General features: G+C 44.5%; 1 protein-coding gene across 1 annotated transcript in view; it reads right to left on the minus strand.

Annotated features, from left to right (window-relative positions):
* Positions 1-25,324, minus strand: part of LOC135366026 (corticotropin-releasing factor receptor 1-like) — a 248,136-nt gene that overhangs the window by 36,996 nt on the left and 185,816 nt on the right. Inside the window, exons 3-4 of the mRNA XM_064598679.1 lie at positions 19,415-19,500; positions 4,194-4,303 (exon numbers count right to left, since the gene is read on the minus strand). Of these exons, the coding sequence (XP_064454749.1) occupies positions 4,194-4,303; positions 19,415-19,500 (196 nt within the window). The remainder of the gene's footprint in view (positions 1-4,193; positions 4,304-19,414; positions 19,501-25,324) is intronic.

A 25,324-nucleotide genomic window follows, 5' to 3' on the forward strand; every position in this document is an offset into this window, starting at 1 on the left:
TCCGGGCGTTAATGAAGGTGCATGTGAGAAAGGAAACAATACAAACTAGTTATTTATTAGAGCCCGACACGACGGAACGCAGGCTACGAAGTTAATGTTCGGCTATGCGACTTTCGTGCCTGTCTCGCATTCAAAGCCGTTCCATTAGAATCGCATTTTTACAGCGGGGCGGCCGTAAATCCTTCGCAATATCGGACGCTCGAAATTTTCACTCGTATATAGTCTCAAGGGCGGTGGCGACGCAGTGTTTTATGGCGATTGCCCGCATTGTTGCCATCTTTTTATCGTCCGTTTATGAACGCCGTTCTCGCTACTGCGAGCGCTTAAATTGAGAATTATTTTCAGAGGAACGTAATGTCGTGGAAGGGACGGCGCATAGTCTAGGAATTATATGCACTGCGCAATTTCTCCCTGCGCGACATTGCGTTTTTCTGAAAACAGTTCCCGCTTGAGAGTGCCTCTGCATATTAAAAAAAAAAGAAGAAATAAGAGAGAGACAGAGAGAGAGAGAGAAAGAGATTTTATTTATTTATTTCGTTATAAATAGATCTCGCTCAGTAAGACTTTGTACGCTGAGATATAACTGCCGACGGGGAGCATTACGCGAATTTTCAAAATTTTTCACAGAAAAATTATTTTTCAATTTTCAAACTTCACGAATTTTCGAAGGAAAAGGCTAAGCTTCATAGTTTCGGATATCCATGAGTATAGGTTGACGTCAGTCGTGAGCTCTGACGTCTGTCTCTTAGCAACAGCGCGCGTCCCCGCTCCTCGCTCCACGTTGGAAGACTGCCAGCAGCTGTAGAGCAGACGGAAATCGTAGATTAGGCACCCCGCCATGACATCATACTTTCCAAAAATTTCCGAGGCCGCCGCAGTGTGAGGAGTCTCGTACAATGGCGACAAGCGCACGGCGACAAGCGCACGGCTACGTGTTTGTTTCCCTCGCCCTGCGCTGCGATGTACTACCGCGCCGGTCAATGCATGACGGTGCTGCTCGTGGTGTGACGTCATATGTGTGTGTGTGTGTGTGTGTGTGTGTGATGCGGTTGGTGGCGTCCACTGTACCACGTGATATTGTGACGTTATAGCGCGGTGACGTCGTTGCATTCCTGCTACGTTCCCCGTAATAACTGTCAACGGCGTATAACCCTGGTACGCCTATCGCTGTGATATAATTCTATGATACTTCCGTGTCACAAAGAGATACAGTATTTTTTGAGAATGTGCACAGCTGTGCCTCGTCAATATGGACACTCCATAGTTTTCTTTCTTTTCCAATTCGAATTCCAATATGGACACTTTGTCCCTCGATAAAAACTCTACAAAGCGATGAAAGATGGAAGTCACTGAAAAGGTTAGCCAGCTGTAGGAGCCGAACTTACATCTTCCGGATTACCGGTCCAGGGCTCTACCAATTGAGCTAAGCTAACACACCTCCCCACCGACTTCCAAGGGCGCGTCATCTGAAAGGACAAATCAACCACTCTCTCTCACCTCATCCCCCTTTCACTCTTACATTTTTCTCACTCGTACACACAATCATACGACGGGATCAACACAAGCGGCAACTGTGGAACATGAGAGAACTGATGTTCTGAGCTTGTCCTTTCTACGTTGTTCCACACTTTTAAAAATGAACTTAACCGCATAGCACGCTCCAAGCCAACCATCATCTGGAATGATATCGTTATCTGCCCTGATTTGTTGAAACCGGGAGGCGTACGCCTTTTTTGTGACAATTATGAACATCATAAGTGTCACAAAAAAGGCGTACGCCTCCCGTTTTCAACAAATCAGGGCAGATAACGATATCATTCCAGATGACTGTTGACTAGGAGCGTGCTATGCGGTGAAGTTCATTTTTAAGAGTGCAGCCTCAGAACATCAGTTCTCTCATGTTCTATAAAGCGAATTGTCCATATATGTAATCGAATATTGGAGAAAAACAAAACAAATTTATTGAGAAATAAAAGCAGTAATTAGGGATTGTTCACGTCTATAACAATGTCCATACCTCAACGTAGACAAAACATTCAACAAAATAGAGCGCATCGTGCTGGTCGCCACTGTCGTCAAAATATTCGAGCGCTGTTTGCAACTCCCCGCGGGCCACGCCGCTGACAACATTGTGCTACTAACAACACGACTGCTAACAACATTCACTTTGTTTCATTAGTCGTAGAGTGCTCAGTCTTTTTTTTTAAATCTTACTTCTTGTTAGTTGGGCCGCCCTTGTTACTGATCATTGGCAGAAAGACCTACGAGTCTCTCAACAATGAGTCTCGGACACCGCCGTCTTAAATATCTTGTGCTTGTTCACTGTATATCGCTCTCTCACTTTACCATATTTACTATATTTTGTGCCGCATTCCCGATTCATTTGTTGACATATTGTCGACGTATATTCAATTTAAATTTCAATGTTTATTTTCCTTTCGCTTGGAAGGGAAAGCAAAAAAGCCGAGGAGGCTTGACTAAGGCTCCCCTCCAAAACTACTCCGTACAGGAACAGTACAAAATGACAATGTAACGCTACAAAATAACAATATACAAAGTAAAAAATTACAAAATAACGAAGTAACAAGGCAACAAAATTAAACACAATGAGGATAAAGTGATTAATCCCTGTTTAGAATGAAGCTATAGTGAGGTTCATTTTGGTCATCAATAAAGGCTCCGGTGTAATTCTAACATACTGATTAAAAATTGAAGCGGACGTATAATTAGCTTTTTTTTACAATTTATATATTGAGTTGGGCTGAGATATATTACGCTTCATATTTACAAGTATATTTTGCAACTGAATTCAATAAGCCGCCTACGTAACTGGACCGTTGTCGATAATGTCACAGTATATACCCAGCGCGTCTATTCCACGAGGAGGTCGTCGCCACTTCAGGGTTTCGGTCAGTAAAAATATTCAGCGAGGACAACATGATGACCACGGTGTCCCCATTTAGTTGACAGCAACAATCGATAGTGGCGCCGTCTGTGTCTTAAATGTGCGTCGGTATTCCAGTTGTTGCCTTCGCTGTCGTCTGCAAGCTCTAAAAACAATACTTTACTGCCTGAGACGCTCAGCGCCAACCACAGCGCCGCAGATATCGCTTCACAGTTATCAGTTATCATTACTATACAGTTATCGCTTCTGATCTGAGGACAGGGAGGGGGCATACGTCTTTTTTTCTGGCAATTAACATATCATTATCATCATTACCTTCAGATAAGCTACAGAAGGGCCCTGTTGGTACATGACTGCAGACGTAACGACGACGGAGGACTACATAGACAAAACACGGTGAATGTCGTAAGTTTGTTTATTTTTATAAAATGATTTTTATTGACTTTATTTATTGTCGTAACAATCTTTATTTATTACGACTAATGTTATGAAAAAGAAAAAAAAACAGCGCCATCTACCATAAGGTGCTTTTTTCACTTGGGTGGCGGAGGGCGCTACTGATCTTGTGTGTGTTTTTTTCTTTTTCATGGCGCTCTCCGTAATAAAGACTGAAACTTACGGCGTTTACAGTGTTTTTTCTTTGTGATCGTCCGTTGTCGTTACGTCTTCATATCTTAAGACCTTCAACAAAATTATCCCAGTGCAACCTAGTTATAACGAGATCACGTTATTTCGAATTATCGCTTTATCCGAAGTTTCCTGCTGTCCCGGCCGAAATGACGGATTTCACGCCGGATTATTCGAAGTATAATGCCAGCCGACTCCCTTTTGTGCGAACTGCGGGCCGGTGAAAGGCCGTACAGCTGGTTCCGTGGCACTTTAAAAAGTAATAAAAGTTCAAGTGGAAGATTGTCAATATACTCAACACAAGGTAGTTCGCATGTTTTCCTTAAGGTTCCTGCGGTGTTTTCGGGGCTACCGTCATTGTTTTTGTGTCACTTTCGTTTCTATCGAACTGTCGCTTATATCGAATATCTTTCCCGGTCCCATCGGGTTCGTTATAACGAGGCTTACTGTATATCCAAATTGCCATAAAAGGCGTGCGCCTACCTACGCACTGGGACAGCACACAACGACTTGTGCTGTTGTCCTAGTATAAGTCCTTTACTCTCAAGTAAATGGTTCGCCTATCAAGTTCACATCATTGCTTTATTCTTCTTTCTACTTTACGACAACGGATTATAACGTAGAACAAAAATCGTGACATGCGACCAGTGAAGTAGCTTACTTGAAGTAGGTGAAGATGAAGAGAGTGATGAAGAGTGAAATGAGAGAGAGCACAGAAAAGACGACCAAGATGTGAGCTGCGATGGCCGAAATGGTGCTGCCCTCTGCCTGCTGCAAGATAGAAAACGGAATATTTTAGGTCATCGTCTCTTCACTTCAAGATGGAGTAAAGTGCAAAGAAAAAAAATGCTTTCCTTCTAAAGAAGCGCGCGGCAAAGCGGAGAGGCCTCCGATTGGTCTCCTCAAAGTATCCCTCTCGATGATTGGACAAATCCTTCGAGGAGACCTATGTGAGGGCGTCCCGCATTGTCGGCGGTCATGAGAAAGAATGGGAAACCTTTAAGTCCGCTTCCTTTCGCAAACGACGCAACCTATGAACGCCGTTCATTTTGTGTTGATGTAAAGAACGCCATCCTTCATTCCGCGAGGGGACATTTTTGCAAGTTTAATATGTTTTACTTTGTAATTTTGCTTTAATTTTTGCATGCATTTCATTTTCATGTGACGCCACGTTACAGGCACTCCATTCTACAGCAGCGATGATTTGAATGACTCAACCACGTCTTGCCCTGCGGTATGCTATTGTCGTATAGGGAGTTTTCACCTACGTCACATTGTGACGTGACAGTGACGTGGCATGCTCGTAAGCTTCTTCCACTGGTGGCCACTTTTCGTGCTAGCGGCATTGAAAGATGACAAACTGCGCTGTCTTTCGATGCGACAACCATAGTTTTCAGAAAGAAAATGTGAGAACGACAATGACGAAGTGTCTTTGGGAAAAAAGAAGGTCACAGACGCGACCGGACTTCAAAACACCATTCAAGGCTACGTCTTCGAGCAAATGCTAGATAATATCGGCAGCTGCGCCGAAAAAGTGACCACCACAATGGCAGTCAAACGCGTTCGTTTGACGTCATGTGAAAACACCCTACAGTGTAAGCCTACTGTAGTAGTGTACAGTCTAAACTCGTTAATACGACATCCTGACTTTGTGACCGGTTTTCTAGGGAACCGTTTTTTTCCCATAAAACACCATGTAACTCACCCTTGTTATTATGACAACTCGTTAATCCGACTGTGACCGAAATTTTGAGGACGAACCAAGGAGAACACGTGTATTCTGCCCTCATTATTATGACCGCCGACTGTTGACCTCGTCGACCATGAACAAAGTTTCGAGAACGAACGGCGGAAAACCCCGGTGTTCCGTCCCAATTGTGACCACCGACTGTTGACCCTGCGGCTTTTGTGATCCACCAAGAATATCAGTGGCCCCGTGTGACGCATGTGTGGACAATGTCGTACAAAGCACACCCCTGTCTTCAGAATTCGTTAGTGAGTCATAGTCTTGCACCCACCGAAAGCAGCGCTTTTTTAAAAGGCCATGACGTTTCCTCCCTTGACCATTGCGTTTATCGCGCATACGGGCAACGCGATGAGCATGGCTGGAAACAAGGACATTCAGAATGTGCATGCTATTTGTAACGCAATAGAGACAGTGGAGAGCTTGCAAATTGCAAGTGCTACGAAACAGACAGTTCTGACGGATTTCTTTCGCAAATAAATCGTAAATCAGCAACTGAATCGTCTTCATCAGAATATCAGTGGCCCCGTGTGACGCATGTGTGGACAATGTCGTACAAAGCACACCCCTGTCTTCAGAATTCGTTAGTGAGTCATAGTCTTGCACCCACCGAAAGCAGCGCTTTTTTAAAAGGCCATGACGTTTCCTCCCTTGACCATTGCGTTTATCGCGCATACGGGCAACGCGATGAGCATGGCTGGAAACAAGGACATTCAAAATGTGCATGCTATTTGTAACGCAATAGAGACAGTGGAGAGCTTGCAAATTGCAAGTGCTACGAAACAGACAGTTCTGACGGATTTCTTTCGCAAATAAATCGTAAATCAGCAACTGAATCGTCTTCATCAGAATATCAGTGGCCCCGTGTGACGCATGTGTGGACAATGTCGTACAAAGCACACCCCTGTCTTCAGAATTCGTTAGTGAGTCATAGTCTTGCACCCACCGAAAGCAGCGCTTTTTTAAAAGGCCATGACGTTTCCTCCCTTGACCATTGCGTTTATCGCGCATACGGGCAACGCGATGAGCATGGCTGGAAACAAGGACATTCAAAATGTGCATGCTATTTGTAACGCAATAGAGACAGTGGAGAGCTTGCAAATTGAAAGTGCTACGAAACAGACAGTTCTGACGGATTTCTTTCGCAAATAAATCGTAAATCAGCAACTGAATCGTCTTCATTTTAGTACAGCATGTAGCAGTAGATCCACACAGGTGTATGTGTGTGTGTGTGAGCTAGGGGGGGGGGGCGTTTTTTCGTGTGTTTCTCGTTAATATGACAATTTCGCTTTATGACCAAAATCGGCGGGAACGGACTTGGTCATATTAACGAGTTTAGACTGTAGTTGTGTAGTAGTGTTCTGTAGTAATAGTAGTATAGTGTAAGCCACGTAAGCCAGCGTTCTACGTGCAGATAAAAGGGCTTCGGCTACTTTTCTTCCTTTTATAATGTAAGCTAGTTCTAGTCCTAGCGGTGTTTCAGTGTACTGCGACCCGTGAACCGTGGCTTAAAAGGCACAGTTCCAAGGATGCTCGAGTACACGCAAAGTTTATAATCCAAACCATTAGAGCGTAACAAAAGCATCAAAAGTGTGCAGACGTTCACAAGCGTTCGAATAAACAAGAAGAAAAAAAACAACGTTGTTCGCGCTCCTCGCGCATGTATCCACCACGCATAGTCTAGCACCATCCCGTGTCGTTAAAGTCAGCTTACTCTTTCCTTTTTATTTTTTGTATTTCTTTTTTCTAGGTTGAAATGGTAAGCAAAGGCAGCTATACAGTAAGTAAACAGGAGATAATCTCACTGCTTCTGAACATTGTCACAGTCGTTTCTGAAGAAGGAGGTATTTTTTCTCGAATCTTTTCTCATCTTTTCATGGGTCATCCGATGTTCGTTCTTCATGGTTTCAATACCTGATTTCGTTTTTCAGTGTTGAATTGTACATATACCGTCCGGCTCCAGAACATCGCTCCTGTTTTTTGTGTATATTTTTTATTTTATGGTATTTTGTGGTGACTATACGGTCAGTTGTTTTTACTACGGCCCTCGAAGAAATGGTATGAAGTATGAAATGGTATGAAGTTTGAAATGGTATGAAATGGTATGAAGTATGAAATGGTATGAAATGGTATGAAGAAATGGTATGAAGAAATGGTATGAAGTATGAAATGGTATGAAGAAATGGTATGAAGTATGAAATGGTATGAAGTATGAAATGGTATGAAATGGTATGAAGAAATGGTATGAAGTATGAAATGGTATGAAGTATGAAATGGTATGAAGAAATGGTATGAAGTATGAAATGGTATGAAGTATGAAATGGTATGAAGAAATGGTATGAAGTCGATGCGGCCTGCGACTCGATACGAGTTTGAGTCTCCTGGTCTAGCGAATAAACGAGTGATAGCCTTCTCATCTCTGCATTGTACGCGGCTGAAACATATCAAAATGATTAATGTTTAGACTTTCTTATTCGTCGTGTGCGGCATATTTTGGGGTCCTCGTATGATAAGAAAGATAAGCAAATTGTTGGGTGCATATTGATCGCGTATTCGATCGATGTTCGTTCTATTTTTTCCTCCAATTGGATATAGCTCTTCACTATCACTGTCAATTAAAACGAATTTGAGTAAATTCGCGCGCTCTTCACATCGGTGGAGTAAAGAAGTGATTTACTTGGCAAATTCCAGAGTCCACTGCGCAAAGATTTACCTAATACTACGTACGTTACATGACATTCACACCAGGAGGTGGCAAAATCATAGCAAGCACAAATGGCGTTGACGGAATGACTCTGGGTGGCGTAGCTTTTTTTTTTTTTTAATTGCAATTCGATGACACGTTTTCTGTGACACCCGATATAAGTCATGTCAACAACAAATCCTTTTTTTTTTTCTATAAGCGTAAATAATCTGGGCTTGTTGGTTGTAATTGAGGATACTGAAAGCGGTAAAAACCTTACAGTGCAGTCCTTAAGAGTGACGAGCACAGCATACAGCACTGAACAGTCTATTTTAATGTTCACTTACGCCTAACATGCATGAAAAGAACTGATGGCATTAAGAACTGATGGCATGAAGGGGATGTCACTTGTCATCTATATCAGAAATTAGGTACAATAATAAACGTTTGTAAATATTCCTTCCTGCCACGTACCATTGAAGAATGGAACAGGTTGCCGTTTGATGCATGTAGTGCAGCGCCCATACGACATTTTTCGGCAAGCACTATCCCCAACAACACCGAATATCCTCTGGACGTGCGAATACCGTCCTAAAGAATTCGTACATCCGACGGATATCCCTCAGATATCCATCGGATGTATTATTCCGTTAGGACATTATTCGTCCGTCCAGCGGGATATCTGGTGTTGTTGGGGATGTCGCCACTTTTCTAGTCAGGATTAAGTAGGGGAATTGTTTATTTTTATTTTTTGCTTGTGTATCGAAGTATTGTGTGCAATGTGTTTGGTATTCATGTGCACCCATGTATGTACCTCTTCTGTGAAAATTGCAAGTATACGTCTGTTGTAATTTTCCACTCCTGTAATGGCTCCAGTCGGAGCCAACAGTATCCTCAATAAATAAATGAAATGGACAAGAAGGAGACCGATTTATAGCAGCTTTTTCTCCCCATTCACAAGGACCGGGTCGCACGTACAGTAGGCATTGTCTAACCTTTATCTATATTGGAGCAGCTCCTTCCCAAAAACTGATGTATAAAATATATATATATAGAAGATACACATAGCAATATAAGACATATAAGAATAATAACACAGGCCTATGCATTTGCTTTCGAGTTTTTTTTTTTCTTATCTGCCTTACTTTTTTTGTGAGGTATTTACCGCTCTTAGCATGAAATTCATTGTCATGTTGACGTGGTATATGTATATTGTTCAGACAGAGGATTCCTGTGGCCGTTTCATGTCCCAGCCTCGGCTTGAATTGGACACCATTCCAGAAATCCTTTCTCTGTGGCTCTCTGTGTTTCTCCTTTCCCTGTGGTATGGTGCTGAGGTTGCTATGTAATCGAAACCAAAGGAATATCCTGCGCGCAGAGGAGGAAAGGCGTCGTCCAGACGTCCCGTAACTCTATGAGACCGGCACATCCTCAATATCCTGCGTCTGCTATTGTAATGTATTCCGTCGAATAACACTGAAACTACACCAGTATATCGCGTGCGGTTTTCGATACCCTGGTCAATGGTCCACGGGGAATTAAATTGACAAGAACGGACGCGACCTTTCCTTTACGATTTGTGGATTAGTTGACCTGCAGAAACTGACCAGTCTCGGGGTGCCGTTCGCGCCGCTGCAGCAAACTACTTATGTACACCTTGTTGTGCGTTTTAAACCCGAACACCAAGCACTTGCTTGAGATACCGTGAATGTGGAAACTGAAGAGGTGGCCGCGCCACCTGTCTCTCAGAGTGCGCAGCAAACATTCCTCAGAATACTCTAGCGGAAGATGCGCAAAACATCCTAGCTTATTGTTTTCACGTACGCGCGAGCACTTAACGTCATGTCCTTCTATGTTCTTCTAACCATGGGGAATATGCTGCGGCTCAGTCGCAAGACATTGTATAGCAGACGGAAGTGTCGATGTCAGTGTCGACGACAATGTCTGCTATAATAGATAGGTACGGTAGATAGATAATTTCATTTCACACTCAAGGTGTTGGAAATCAGGGCAAAAAAGCCACATGGCTATGATTCCACTCCTGATATTTCAGTGCCGTGCGAATGCTCAACGTAAGACGCGTCGGAACTTCCACGCCGTGAACAGTTCTTCTTCTAACCATGGGGAATATGCTGCGGCTCAGTCGCAAGAAATTGTGTCGCAGACGACAGCGTCGATGGTGTCGTCTGCTACATGCACAGTATTCCACTCCTGATATTTCAGTGCCGTGCGAATGCTCAACGTAAGACGCGTCGAACTTCCACGCCGTGAACAGTTCTTCTTCTAACCATGGGGAATATGCTGCGGCTCAGTCGCAAGAAATTGTGTAGCAGACGACAGCGTCGATGGTGTCGTCTGCTACATGCAGAGTATTCCACTCCTGATATTTCAGTGCCGTGCGAATGCTCAACGTAAGACGCGTCGGAACTTCCACGCCGTGAACAGTTTCTCTTCTAACCATGGGGAATATGCTGCGGCTCAGTCGCAAGAAATTGTGTAGCAGACGACAGCGTCGATGGTGTCGTCTGCTACATGCAGAGTATTCCACTCCTGATATTTCAGTGCCGTGCGAATGCTCAACGTAAGACGCGTCGGAACTTCCACGCCGTGAACAGTTCTTCTTCTAACCATGGGGAATATGCTGCGGCTCAGTCGCAAGAAATTGTGTCGCAGACGACATCGTCGATGGTGTCGTCTGCTACATGCACAGTATTCCACTCCTGACATTTCAGTGCCGTGCGAATGCTCAACGTAAGACGCGGCGGAACTTCCATGCCGGGTACAGTTCTTCCTTTTTCTTCCACTAGAATATGCCGGGGGGCTGTCATTCGTGTGAGTATACCCAGAGAGACTCCAAAAACAGGACTTCACATCGTAACACATACGCTCGTGGTCAGCCAGCGTTCAGCATAATATCGTTCTGTCGTCGATAGTAGAAAACAGGGACGTACGCCTTTTCTGTAGCTTTGTATAGTTTACACTCACGCAAAGTGTTACAAAAGTGCCGTACGCCCCTCGTCTTCAGCAAATCAGGAAACGAAACGACGCGCATTATGCGGGGAAGATCCGTTTTTAGAGCGCAAAACAGCGAAAGGCCGGACCCCTTAGTCTTTCCCCAACCCTGGGAATCTGAAAGCCATGCCGTGTCGTCACACAGATTACCTGGATACCACATTAGCAGCGTCGTCATAGCGACGGGCCAGATATTTGATTTTTCACTGAATGCACCCAACAATCTACAAAGTTAAGTCCGCCTGTAAAGATAAAGAAAGGGGGAAAAAATGTTGCCCATAATTTAATTCCGAGGCTCGTGCGTAAAATCCGCGTACTCACACAAGCCTGTTCAGAAATTCCAATATGTTGCAGTGTACGTTATAGCAGACTGCAGCGTAATCTGACGCCGCCCACTCGACTGGAGGAATGAAAGCAATATCTGCGCGTTTGGGCGTGGGAAGTTGGTGAAACATACCCTCGGCGAGAATGCACACCCACACTAGGCCACTTAATCACCAGCAGCGATACGCCTAATCTTGAACCGTTCACCTAGTCTCGTCGGAAGTCGTTCTATACCCCTCTAGGCCGGGGGTGAAGGCGAAGCGGCGGCGTATTCAGCTCAAGCTTCATTTCGTCGGCATGGCTTCTGAATCTTCATGTCAGAAGCAAAATAATGTGCCTAAAAACGCTTTGGTCCGTACTGAACGACGAAACTTGCATTCCTAAGGCCAAGTATTTGAAACTTACCGACACTGGTACTTTCTTTTTTTTTTCTACTGACCTGTTTGTGCATTTATGTATATATATATTTATGTATCTTGTCTGTTATCTGTTCATAAATTACATATAAGTGAGAGCTATATGTTTACGAGGCATATGCATATAGGATATATCACTCTGTATACAGTGTATTTCCTAATGTAATAATTTAACTATTCCTACTATATATACTGCACGGTAATATGTATTACACTGTATATCTATTCTTGACGTTTATTCTTTCTTGAAGGATTGACCTACCTAACATATATATTCACCATATAGAGCTGGTAAGAAAATAAGATAATAACTCGAGGTCCCAGAACTAGCATTAGCTATGGGACCTCTTTCTGTACTAACTCACCCAAACTTTGTACCCCTCAACGAGTAAAAAAAGAAATAAAGAATTAAAAAAACTGGTAGTCGTCGCAGAAAGCACACCAGACATTTAGGGCAATATCGCTTCAAAACAAACTGCTTACGGTACTCCTTTCCCCCTAAAACCATTGAATAATGGAATAAGTTACACCAGACGGCCATTAACTGCAACACCCTCCCGTCTTTTGTCTCCTGTATTACTGAACTTTATCGTGACCGATAACTGTGTTTCCTTTATGTATGTATGTATGTATGTATGTTTCCTTTATGTGTGTATGTATGTGTGTATATATGCATATATATAGCTAATGTAGTATATTGAATACAGCTTCGTTCTTGTTGGCATAGCATTTTTCTTTTTTCTTTTATTTTATTATCATTATTATTGTTGTTGCTGTTATATTGGTAGTGGAATATGCGCTTTATGTATGTTCCTCCTTCCATGGCCAGTCATACGCCAGAAGTATTTCAAATAAATAAAAATAAATAATAATAAAAACTCATCACACAGTATCCGCCTTTGCGGGCAGTAGAGTGCACACTCCATAAGAACGTGCTGCGCGGTCGCCACGACACCGCAGGTGGAACAGAGACAGTTAACGAAGACAGTCATGGAACGTCGAACTTTCAACCTTTAATCATAATCAACCTTTAATCATACGATAATAGGTTGAAAGTTCCCTGTCTGTCTGTGTGTTTCGTTCGTCGTCTTCGCTGATGAGTCTCTAAACATATCCCTGCGTCTGATTCTTTACTTGATTGATATTACTAGTACATTCGTACCAAAATTTCCGAGCAAACCCTACATGGCCGATTTGTAATACCGGTTTCTTCAATGCCATCAGAAACGGACAGGTTCAGTCGCGGGCTTGGTAATCGCCCGAGTGAATTCGAGCAAAGATTCTTCGAATGCTGGATACTTGAAACGGGAATATTTGGCTCACCGTTTTCCGCAGTTGTTGACAACGTTCCCGATGATTAACAAATGGGACTAATTGACCTGCAGCGCGATGCACGGATAAAGAACAAGTTCGCCGAAGTTGATGAGCCTTCGTTCTATTCTGACGTTGTACGAAAGCATCTGAGGATACATACGTTGTCGCGGACGAACCTGTCCATGTTCGGTACAACATATAATAACAATTCGTGGCTTTACGTCGTGAGAGAACCATGTCAACGTACGTCTGGGAGCAGGCGTTTTCTGTCATGAACCTGCATAAGTCAAAGTTACGCTCACAACCAAGAAACGAAGACTTCGCACTCCTTAAGATTGCAACAGCGCAATCACTTCTACACGATGCTGACGCATTAGTTAAAAACAAGATGTGTCAGACTGGTCCACCGTCCTCTAGACATCATGAAGTTCCTCGGAGAACGCGGCCAAGGGATTTTAGACAGCGTGCGACAGCTGCTTTAATGACATGTCTTGTGGACATTGCAGCGCCTCTAACTTTTTAGACTTACAGATTCTTGTTTTCAAGTATTCTGGAGCAGCCGGCTCCTGTGTTTTGTAAGAGCCACCATCTCCATATTTTTCTTTTGTCATTCCAACTCCAACTCCAAGATGTGTCAAGTTTCCTCATGACACAGCAAATGAAAAGGACTGCTGACACTGCGATTAAGCAACGCTAAGTAACCCAAACATGTACGTTATATGTCGTTTAAAGTTCTGTGTTGTTTCATCTATATCAGAAACAGGCTACTGCAGAGCCGTGGTATGCGGCCCGGGTAGTTCCTCCATGGCTCAACGGCTCAATATCCAGCGTTCGTAATACCCGGATCAACAGTACAACTTCATAGCGAATTTTAGTATATCGTACGCTGTCGTCATTGCGTACGTATGGGACAGCGTGGTGGTTCTGCGCAATGCGCAACGCTCTGTTTGTGTACTGCGCATGCGCAAAGCGACCAACGCTATGCCTTACGTACTCAAAGGCGATGGCAACAACTTTATTTTTAAGATGCTGAACGGGGAGTTTCGTCGCCAGGGGGCGATAGTCTACCCCTTACTTCTTCTGTTTCTGTTTCTTTTTTCTTTCTTCAAAGCTATGTAAGTGCATAAATACTAGTATAAGTGATTCTCTGCCATCTAGCAAGGACGGCCCACATGGCAAAAGGCGTTGGCTATCCTGTTTTCTTTTCAATGTGTAAAACCAGTAGAATACATTTTATTATTACGATTATTATACGATATACTAAAACTCATTGTTGACCATTACAGAATTGCATTATGCGTAACACGGAGTCAGATTGAGCTATAGCGATATTTGCATCCGATGATTTTGTAACCAATTGCGAGTGTCTATGTTTTAAAAAAACATGAATGGTTTGTGTAATTTCGGTAAAAATAGGTGATGTAACGGTATCTTTCTCGCGGATACACGTCGTTAAACATCGATGAATCTATCGACGTTTTCCGCGAGAATATCTGCATATATCGACAGAATATTGGTATTTTGACGGCTATTTCAATCAGTCTTTCTCGATTACAAATATCGATAAATATCGATATTCAGATTCCGATATATTCGCACCTCTAGTTGGGTGTGTCTCTGTCGTGTGTGTCGAAATCTCTATTTCGAATTGCGAGCATGCGCGGTTATTATTTTTTTTTTTTTAATTTGCGTGTTAGCGCCGCGAAGCAACCGTGGATATAAGTGACGTCCAGACGTGCGCATGTGAACAGGGTACAGCAGGAGGGGTATTGATGGCCTCTTAGTGTCCATGTTGAATGTCTCCACTTCTCCATCATTAGTTGTTGTTGTTGTTGTTGCTGAATCTGCTCTATAGTGTTCGCATAATGAGTCTTGCAAAGGACGTTACAGCGTGTGACTGCGAATGAGCAAAACTTGGAGAATCCAGAACAAAGGTTGTAGAGTGAAAGAAAACGAAGGCATTGGGGGAAAAAGTGGAGTGGGGACTGCCATTGAGAACAAAGTTCCATCTGAGTTATAAATGTGCCTCTCATCAACACCAGTTGTGTGACCATCGACAGCATGAAACCCTGAGCCTGGAGAGAAAAGATAACGCGCGAAGATAATTGATTGCGGCTAAGACGCCGCCGGGACAGCGAATAGCCCCCACTGCGACAAGCGATTAGCAAAGCGACGCGTGGGTTGTTACACCAGTAAGGCCTGGGCTGTTAATGGCACTTTGAATAGTAATAATAAACCAATAAAAAAATCTTCAAAGAGACCCTGTTGTTTCTTCTCCAATTTTGACGTATTATTTTTTCTTCTGTGCAGGGTGTTTATTTTTGTTGGATAGAAATTTTTCAGTAAAAATAAAAATAAAATAGCTATCTTAGCAGCACAGATGCCGTTTTTGCGAGCGGATTACACAGTCAGGCAGACGTGCTGTCGAAGAGGGTATGGTACTACTAGATGACTAATCACCTAAAATGCATTAATTTTAACGTGAGACGTTTTAGGGGAAATGTAAGATAACAGAATTGGGGCTAGTCATTACTCAGCCTACGAAACCAAAAAAAAAAAAAAAAAGGAAAAAGAAAACTCGAAACGGGCATGCACTCTGATGTATCCAGCGTTTAATTTTGTAGGAAATGTGTAGAGAATAAAAATAAACTGTCTCGATATTAGCTTGTTCCATTAGATGTACCACGAAAAGAGAGAGAGCGAGAGAGAGAGAGAGAAAGAGACGAAGGACAGAAGAAAGAAAGATGCAGTGCATGCGAAGAAAATTTTATTCTGGAGAGCAGTTTACGTGCACTCTTAGAAATGAACTTCACCACACAGCACGCTCCTCGCCAACCATCACCCCGAATGACAACGTTCTCGCCCCTGATTTATTGAAAACGGGAGGAGGAGCCTATTTTGTGCCGCGCATAATGAGCACAAAATAGGCTCCTCCTCCCGTTTTCGGCAAATCAGGGGCGAGAACGTTGTCATTCGGGATGATTTTTGGCTACGAGCGTGCTATGTGGTGAAGTTCATTTTTAAGAGTGTGGGTGCAAGAGGAGGGCATTGAAGAATGCGGTTCCGCTCCGTATCTTAACTCACGCAGCTCGACAGTGACGTTGCTTTACGCTTAAAGGGACACTGAACAGCTCGATAAACACTCTCCAATTATTGTGTATCATGAAAGGACGTGGCTCACGATATTCAAATATGAAATTCATTTACTTCTAGCAACCGTCTTTACCACGAAACAGTGTCATTAAAAAGGCATAATCCTCGTGGGTCTCTCCTTCATCCTCGGAACCGGATCACGTCACAACGTTCCAACGTATAGCAACGCCACATTCCAGACGCTGGAGGTGGGGAAGATTTGGCTTACCTAGCCAATGACGCGCACCACTGAGGCAAGCTGCAGCACGCGAAAAAACCGGGTGCGGGAACAATCGCGGTGACCTCGCGGAGCAATACAGCACTGAAAACGTAGTGCGCATATTAAATGAAACATTGCGGGTTTTGGTACAGTTTGATCTGGCTACCTTGTGATTGGCAGGTTGAAATATGTTTAGAATTGACCTCACTTCCCGATATTACAACAAAATCAATGTATAAGCGTCCCGCATTTTGAATGGTTGATGGTGCGCGACGTCAAAATGACATGAGCGCGAAAGAATGCAGTGAATGTTTGGTCAGTTTGGAGCCATTATTTACTTCTTTTGCAACAACAATTCTTGCAAAAAGTTCACCGCAGGCAACGAATCACACTGCATTAGAAAAAGTACACATTGTATACCTGTTTATTGCCGCTTTAATGCCTGGTCCACACTGCAACTTCTCTCCGTTACGAGTGCGGTACAGACGGGGTGCGGACGCGGATGTCGTACGACACACTGTTCACAGGCATGCGTTCTTGATATGGAAGACGCCTCTGTTTGACATTCATGTACGCCGTACGTCGTTGCCATGACAACCGTGCCGCGCCGCATCCGTAACGCGTCAAAATGCATCAATGTGAACCAGGCATAAGTCAGCTACCGTTGCGTCATGCAGCACGATATTAATGACAGAGAGTTTTCGAATAGGGTGCGTGGTAAAGGGAACTAAAAAAAAAACGCAAGCGCTATAATGCACGGAGCCGCCGCTCCTCGCGCACCGCTTACAGGATCGTGTTTTCATAATGCAGGGCGGGTGCGCTCGCGTTCCACTCTTGCACTGCCGTTACGGGTAACAACCGAGCCTTACAAAGCAAAAAGGAGACCAAAAATTAAAAAATCGTCTTTGTATACATATTGTATTTTTAGTAGTAAACATAGTTGCTATCGGGAAACAAAACACATATTTGTTGTTGTTGATGTTGTTGTCAACGTATCGACCCTTTGCAGAAGACAAGCTTACGCGGATTTCTTTCGGTGGCCAATAAGAGCCCCCGTACACGCACGGATATTGCTTTCACTCCTCCTGTTTATGCAGCGGACAGTTCCAGATTGCATTGCAGATACACTGCAGGATATTGGAATTTCCTTTTGGAACAGATTTGGAACGGTTTTCACCAAGGTTGGCAGTGACCAGCTCAGTGTCAGTATTAGTTTTTGTTTTACTTGTTGATACACCTTAGCTTTTCTGTGGAATGTATTTTGTAGACGCGTGCAAATAGTGGTTTCAAAACCGAAGACAATTTACGAAGCATACATTCAGAAGGTGGTGCATTCGAGGACGAAACAGAGTGCTACGTCACCTGGTTTCGACTTAAGGAAAGTGCCAGGACGAGTCAACTAGTGCACTTAAACAATGTCTCTGGCGGTTTCAGTGTAGGTTAATTGTTTGTTCTTGCGTGGCCTTTTTCCCGGCAGCTATTCGAATATATTCGGTATGGGAGAGGCATTCGATTCGATTCGCAATCCGAATACCGAAATTCGTATTCGCTTCGATATTGGAAGAATTCGAATATCAATCAGAGGCAAGGAACTGTGATTCACAGGTCGAGTCTCTTTTAGGGACTCCTCCCAATAGCTAGACTCATTTTTAATACAGCACTGAAAACATAGTGCGCATATTAAATGAAACATTGCGGGTGGTGCAACATACGGCTCTGCGTGGTGCTGCCGAGATAAAAAAAAAAGAGATAAATATTGTGGACTGTTTTAAGACGTAACCAGTGAGTCGGCTGTGCGTTATGCATTTCGTAGAAGAATCGTGTGGTGTGGGGACCTCAACAAATACAAGATGATGATGATGATATGGAGAACCTCAACAGATACAAGATGCGCAGTGCTGTACCCGCTACCAAAACGAATTTACGGAATACCGCTACCCGCTACTCAACAAAAAATTTGCGCAATACTAATCGTCGCTAGAAACTGGAAAAAGTAACGCGATGCCGCTGCCGCTACCAAATAAAAGTCACGTAAATACTATGCCGCTACTTTCCCGCTACCGCGCCCTTCTTTAGGCAACACCTTATTGTACGTATCTGGTTGCCGAATGTGTGTAAAGATGGTGCGGTATTAATGAGGAAAGATGGAAGTCACTGAAAAGGTTAGCCAGCTGTAGGTCTCTGTAATTGTTGTTCCAGCCTCAGAACATCAGTTACCTCATGCGGTATTGATGTTCCCTCACATAGCGAGCAGGTAGCATAAAGTATTCCACTGCTTACAGTCAAGAGCTATTATTTCACATACTACATACCTGTTTGTGTTTCGCAAATGTAAGCTAAACATTTTAAAATACCCAGAATAACACGAACTATGTTCCTAGATATTCGATTGCGCTTAGCTCATGAGGGTTAGTGAAATTTAGGAAGATCGTCACATCAGTCTGCCTGATTAACAACAAACAAAAAGGAATAACAAGAAAAAAATTGCTTCGTCGCTATCTCGCTTTTCTTTCCTTCTCTGTGTTCCACGTCTTCCGTATTATGAAAAGTAGCGGTAGCGGAGAAACAGTCAGCCGCTTCCCGTAATTGTAGCGGAAATACTTCCTCCGTTACCAATTTAAAATGTAGCGGGGTCGCTACTCGCTATTCACGGTAGCTATGTACAACACTGCAAGATGGTGATGACGATGTGGAAAACCTCAGCAAATACAAAATGACGAGGATAATGATGTGGGGAACCTCAACAGATACAAAATGATGATGATGATGATGTGACGAACAACAACAAATACAAGATGGCAGTGCCATGGTACGTTTCAGCGATATGAATAAATTGTTTGCTCAAATTGGTTCAAGTGATGAACGAGCAACAACGCATGAAGTGTGAGACGGATTATCAGCAAAGAAGAAGGAACAGGACACAATGGGAGCCCCTCAGTATAGCTCATGAAGGAGCGACATCAATAAAAATAAAGAAATAAAGAGGAAAAACCCACGCGTCATCAGATATATTAGCCGAAAGCTATGTACTACTTACCTTGGGTAAAAGCCCTAGACATTCGGTGTAATTGGTCCAGTTGCCGTTGAGCCACGTCCCGTTCTCACCGCACTCTCGATGGGCTTCTGCGAGAAGAGAAGAACAATGAGACATTAATTTTTGCGAACTGAACACGAGTAAGTATAATTAATGGTGGTGGACACGATGACAGTCAATAACTATAGGCCACCGTACGGAACAAGCCTTCTGTGGAATATACAAGGGGATAAGACGAGAGATTGGTGTATCGAAAAACGAAGGGTGGAATGGGAGGTAAAAATAATGTTTCGAGCATAGAGCTCTTCTTGAGATGAGTGAAGCTTTCTTAATCATAGGAGACGAACCAGTACTGCACTGCTGAGTGGAGACTGTCTTTACTTTGACGATAAAAGCGCTAGAAGTGACAAACACAGACGACACAACATATAGAGCACTACTTTCAATAATTTAATGGACTGTCAAACCATCTTCATTCATGGAGCAGGAATTCCCTTTCCCTCTGCGAGAGTGTGATACTCTCTGCACTAGCACACGTGTCATCACCTTTACCAATCAGCAGGGCTTCCCAAGTCTCTCTCTCTCTCTACCTTTTTCAAAAGGTAAATGTGGTGACACGTGTGCTAGCGCAGACGAGTATCACACTATCGGCGAGAGAAAGGGAATTCCTGCTGCATAAATGAAGATGGTTTGACAGTTCATTAAATTTTTGAAGGTAGTGCTCTATGTTGTTACACCTGTGTGTGTGTCTGTGCTTTTATCGTCAAGGAAATGTACCAACAAGCCCAAGTGGATGTTTTACTGTCTTTCATTTCTTCGACGTCTAGTGGCACTCCTGGTGCCACGAAACACCTCTCGTCAAGACGCTGCATTAATAGACCTCTACCCGAATGACGTCATCATGACGTTGGTAGACAGACTGAAACCGAAATAAATAGGAAGGGGTAGGGATGGGTTCCACGAATGTGCACTTGTTCGCTGCCTCATCTTGAAAGAAAAGTAGGACGGACCGAAGGTCGCGTCCCCTTCGGGGACCATCGTAATCCCCTGAAATCGTAATCCCCTAAAATGAGTTTCACCACATAGCACGCTCCTAGTCAACCATCATCCCGAATGACAACGTTCTCGCCCCTGATTTGTTGAAAACGGTAGACGGAGTCTATCTTGTAGTTATTATGCGCGAGCATAATAGTACAAAATAGGCTTCGCCTACCGTTTTCAACAAATCAGGGACGAGAACGTTGTCATTCGGGATGATGGTTGACTAGGAGCGTGCTATGTGGTGAAACTCATTTTTAAGAGTGTACGAAGTGCATCAAGCGAAAATTGCCCATCTATTGAGGAGGCATAATTATGCATTCAAACGGCATTCAATTGATGAGTCAGTCGACTGCACCATTCGCCGTAATATTCCAGCGGAAGACGAAAAACAAACAAACAAACGAAAAAACGTCATAGCCTTCTGCTTTCACATCAGAGCGAACGATGAACGGCATGTCCTCTTGTGAACTGCTAACCTTTGACAGTACCCTGCGGCGCAGTCACAAGATATTCCGTAGCAGACGACAGTATAGCAGACGCATTGTCGTCTGCTAAGTGCGCAGTATGTAGCTCCAGATGTTCCGGCCCGGCACCGCGCGAATGCTCAATACAGCCAGAGGTCGGCACTTGTGACTCCTGCTCACTCATCTTCAGTTGAGCTCCTTGTTTGCTCGCTCATGAGCATTCACTTCGTGCTCAACTCTCAGTTTGCTCACTTATACTTAACTCATTCGCCACATTGAGCATGAATGAAGTGTGAATTCTGTCACGTATATCATGTTCCCCTGTGCTGCAGCTGCAGGCCCTCTGACCACGACACTGCCCTTCGCTCATGGTGTTATGCTATACCACACCCTTAAAAATGGACTTCACCGCATAGCACGCACTTAGCCAACCATAATCTCGAATGATATCGTTGTCTGCCCTGATTTGTCGAAAACAGGGGGTGTACGCCTTTTCTGTGACACTTACGCTGTTCATAATTGTCACAAAAAAAAGGCGTACGCCTCCCGTTTTCAACAAATCCGAGCAGATAACGATATCAGTCGAGATTATGGTTGGCTAGGACCGTGCTATGCGGCGAAGTTCATTTCTAAGAGTGCATTGTTCAGGATATCGAGAAGGGCTTGATGATGGTTAGATTTATACTGGGGAGGGACCCACATAGCTGTACTCGTGCGACTGATCGACATCTTTTCATTTACTCACTCATGCTCACTCATCTCTCAACATGCTCACACCGGCACAAGTCATTCGCCATAAGTGGACATGAATGATCATGCTCACGAGTGAGTTTTGCCGAGGTATATGAACGAAACACGGGGAGCAAGTTCTGCAACGTGAACATTTTAAACGCGATAGCGCTATCTTAACGCACCTTTGAGGCTTCGGTGTAGCCGCGTCGCTTCACGCTTGTTCGAGACGGAGAGTGCCCCCTCACTCTCGCAATGCGCACTTTCCCCCTCTCGTTTGTTTCTTTATCGCGCCACCTCGGCTGAAAAGAAACGTTTCTGTGAACATCTTGTAGGGAGATCTAACAGACCGGAAGGCCGTAAAGACCTTCCAACGGTTCTGAAAACATGAAAGGCAACTACATACGCCGTTGGAGATAACGAGACGCAATAGTGCGCCAGGAGAAATACTGCAGCGCAACCATGGCCCATCAGTAGTAGGGGAACGCACTTTCTGCTGCAGCGTATAGTGTCATGCGGCCAGTCTTAACAGCCAATACGGAAGCAGAGTGAGTATGATGGATTATATTATCTGGTGCAGGAGGGAACGTCACCTCTCTGTGTCCAGCCATCCTATCTGCTATGCCGTGCTAATCTTTGAATTGAAAGGTTCTTTTACCGTATAGTTTTTGGCAGAGCGCTTCCGATGTGCTGAGACCACTAAGACTCCTCAATGGGTACTGTGCTACGAAACAACTGTGGCTATATGCGCAGCGTACATACGTCGATAGATGGAAAGATGACTGCAGGGAGGAGTGGGGGACAGGGAGATTGATGCGCGTTCTGGGCCGACTTCATGGTGAACTCTGCCACCATGGCCTTTACAGCCTTTACTGTGGCCTTTACAGCTCAGTGGCGTTACCGCTTGCGACAAGTTGACTCTCCCACCTGCTGCCACTGTGGTGCTCTTGAGGATCTGGAGCACATTCTTCTTCACTGCCCTCACTACGTACCTTCCCGAACCACACTCTCCGAGTCTCTTCGTCAGCTGGACTCTCGCCCTTTCTCCCTCTCGAAATTGCTTGGTCCCTGGCCCAATCCAGCCCAGCAACGCTCTGCGCTCAAAGCTCTTCTGACATTTCTGGACACCATCGGACTTCGATCGTTATTGTGAAGGGGCTCGTTATTTTATTCCCCCATTCCATCCAGCAATGGGGTAGAATATCGCCTGTGGCGATGAAACTCCCCACTCTCCAAGGTCGAAAATAAAGTTGTTGTTTGTGCCACCATTCGTCTCGATCGTCTACCGCTAAACCCAGGGAAAGTCTCAGACAGCGGACGCCTGTACGCACTCGGCAGTACCCGCTGGTCGCTCAGTGTGTGGGTGTGGGTGTGTGCACCGCGCGTGTCACGTGATGTCGTCCACGTCGACTGGCAACACGGACGCCGCGTAGGCGGCCTGCTGCGGAGCTTTCGCGCAAGTACAAAGTTCGCATTGCTGCGGGGGATGCGGATGCGATGGCCGCAAATGAGGAACGCAAGCGGTTTTCGGACGATAATAGTGAGGTTTAGTATATCGCATGCTGTCGCCTTTGCGTGTGTAAGGGATAGCGTGGTGGTTATGCGCAATGCGTAAGTCTCTGTTTATGTATTGCACTTGCGCCGAACCACCAACGCTATAGCTTACGTATGCATAGGCAACAGCGTGCGATATATTAAAGGTGCTGCAAAGCAGCACCGATCAAATGTCATTTAGTGTGGCTATTCGATAGTCCAAAGCCACCGGGACAAAAACTGCGCAAGTTTCATTCCAATCGATGGTGCAATTAATTAGAAAATTACAATTAAAGATTACGGGTAACACTGTACGAGGTACTCCTGACACATACGGCGGCAATCACATTGCATGCGTATAACACTGGGCCGGACATAACAATCCACCATAATCCACCATAAAATCCGCCCCTGCAGTCCACGCAACGATCCACGTCTGAGGATAAACGGATAAGCGAACTGAAATGAAATGCTGAGCCTTTGAAAAAAACGTGTCAGACGTTCAACAAGCCAGACAGCGTCGGGACTTGTTTGTTGACAGAGGTTCACAGAGAGAGTTTGTTCGTTCGAAAGAGGCCGCGAACAGAAGGAGCGCGCAGGCGCAGCAGAGAAGTAGGGGGAGCCTCCATCGAACTGCGGCCAGCGCTGGGTTACTTCGCAAAAAACACGTTTCAGAATGCATAGGTAAACAGGGAAACTAATAATATGCTTACTGAAATAACGAAGTTCCGGTTTAATAGTGTGTAATACCAATTTTCAGTATTGCTCGCCGTACAGGGGGTTATTTGACACCAGGCGTCGCACCGCTCCGATATGGCCGCATCTTTCATGGCAAAGTAAAGATATTTATAGCGCGTTGTCGGTCGTATGGTTCCGCATATGGTATTTAGAAGCAACAAAGTCTCCAGTCACATCACCGGCATATCATGCTTGACTACTGCTTTACAGTACCTTTAAAACTCACTAATGCCAGGAAGCGGCGTGTGATAAAGCGTGCTGCCATTCACTTGGATAGATGTTCAAAGATGCGCACCAATGAGTACAGTGACTTTAACAAGAAGTGAACGCGTTTGCAGGCGAAACCTTGTTTCTGCACGAGGCCCATGGCAACTGTCGGGTTTGCCGTTGCACCGCACGCAAATCATGACAGTCACAGCTCAGGGACCGTCTTCCTCTGCTGCAATGCTGTCGCATTTCGTACGTGTTTGACAGTGCGTCAACGAGTACAGTGATTTTTTAACCCTATCAGACAACCCTGACACCTACCGCGTACGAACCCGGGTACCTCCGAGTCCAGCATGGCCAGCATACTAACCACTGAGCCACGCGAGCTGGTGAATTGACCTTAGCATCATCAGTCGCCCATCAAATATATACTGCCTCTAACACAGCCTCTAAATACCGTCTAAACCCTAAGAATAAAATGGGTAATTTAAGCCTTCTTGTGGAGTAGATGCGTTGGTCACAACTATTACTTCCTTCCGAGACTAAACTCACGGGAGTTTATGCGAATCGGGAACTATTTGTAGTGATAGGGAATACATTTCTGGGTCAGGATAGTAATGAGGAGCAAAATGCGCAGTAAATGCAATACAGTGGGCTAGAAGCTGTAATGGACGCGTCTGGGTACGCGAATCCGCATGCCCAGCCACTTCTGGCGGCGGCCGCCATGGTTGTTGACATGAAAACATCATGGCTGTGACGCAACTTGACGGAGCTTTTTCTCGCAATGCCTGTAATGTGTTGCGTCGTCGACTGCCGAAATATTCGAGGCATAAATGTCGGTGAATCCCACCGGAAAAGCATCACCGAAAGAAGCGGGAGGTTTGGATTCGCGCCTTTGCCCAAATGAGGAAAGATGGTTCCGTGTGGATGCCGATATAATGCCGACGATGAACTCACGTGAAGCTCTTACACGAAGAACATTTCTCTTTGCCGGTGTTGGCACATGCGCTTTCAAGCTGTCTGCGTGCTTTGCTGTGCTGCTTCTCCGCACGGCATGCCAAACTGTACGAGCGTCACCATGATCCTTGACATGAAAATATGGCATGCGTTTTTTTTTTTTTTGTGCATCACGTGTTGTGTGCTTGCACGGGAGCAGGCTATGCCATTCTAACCAAATGTTACCCTGCTATACCGGGTGTTT

This window comes from Ornithodoros turicata, chromosome 8 (assembly GCF_037126465.1).
Source record: "Ornithodoros turicata isolate Travis chromosome 8, ASM3712646v1, whole genome shotgun sequence".
NCBI classification, from domain to species: Eukaryota; Metazoa; Arthropoda; class Arachnida; order Ixodida; family Argasidae; genus Ornithodoros; species Ornithodoros turicata.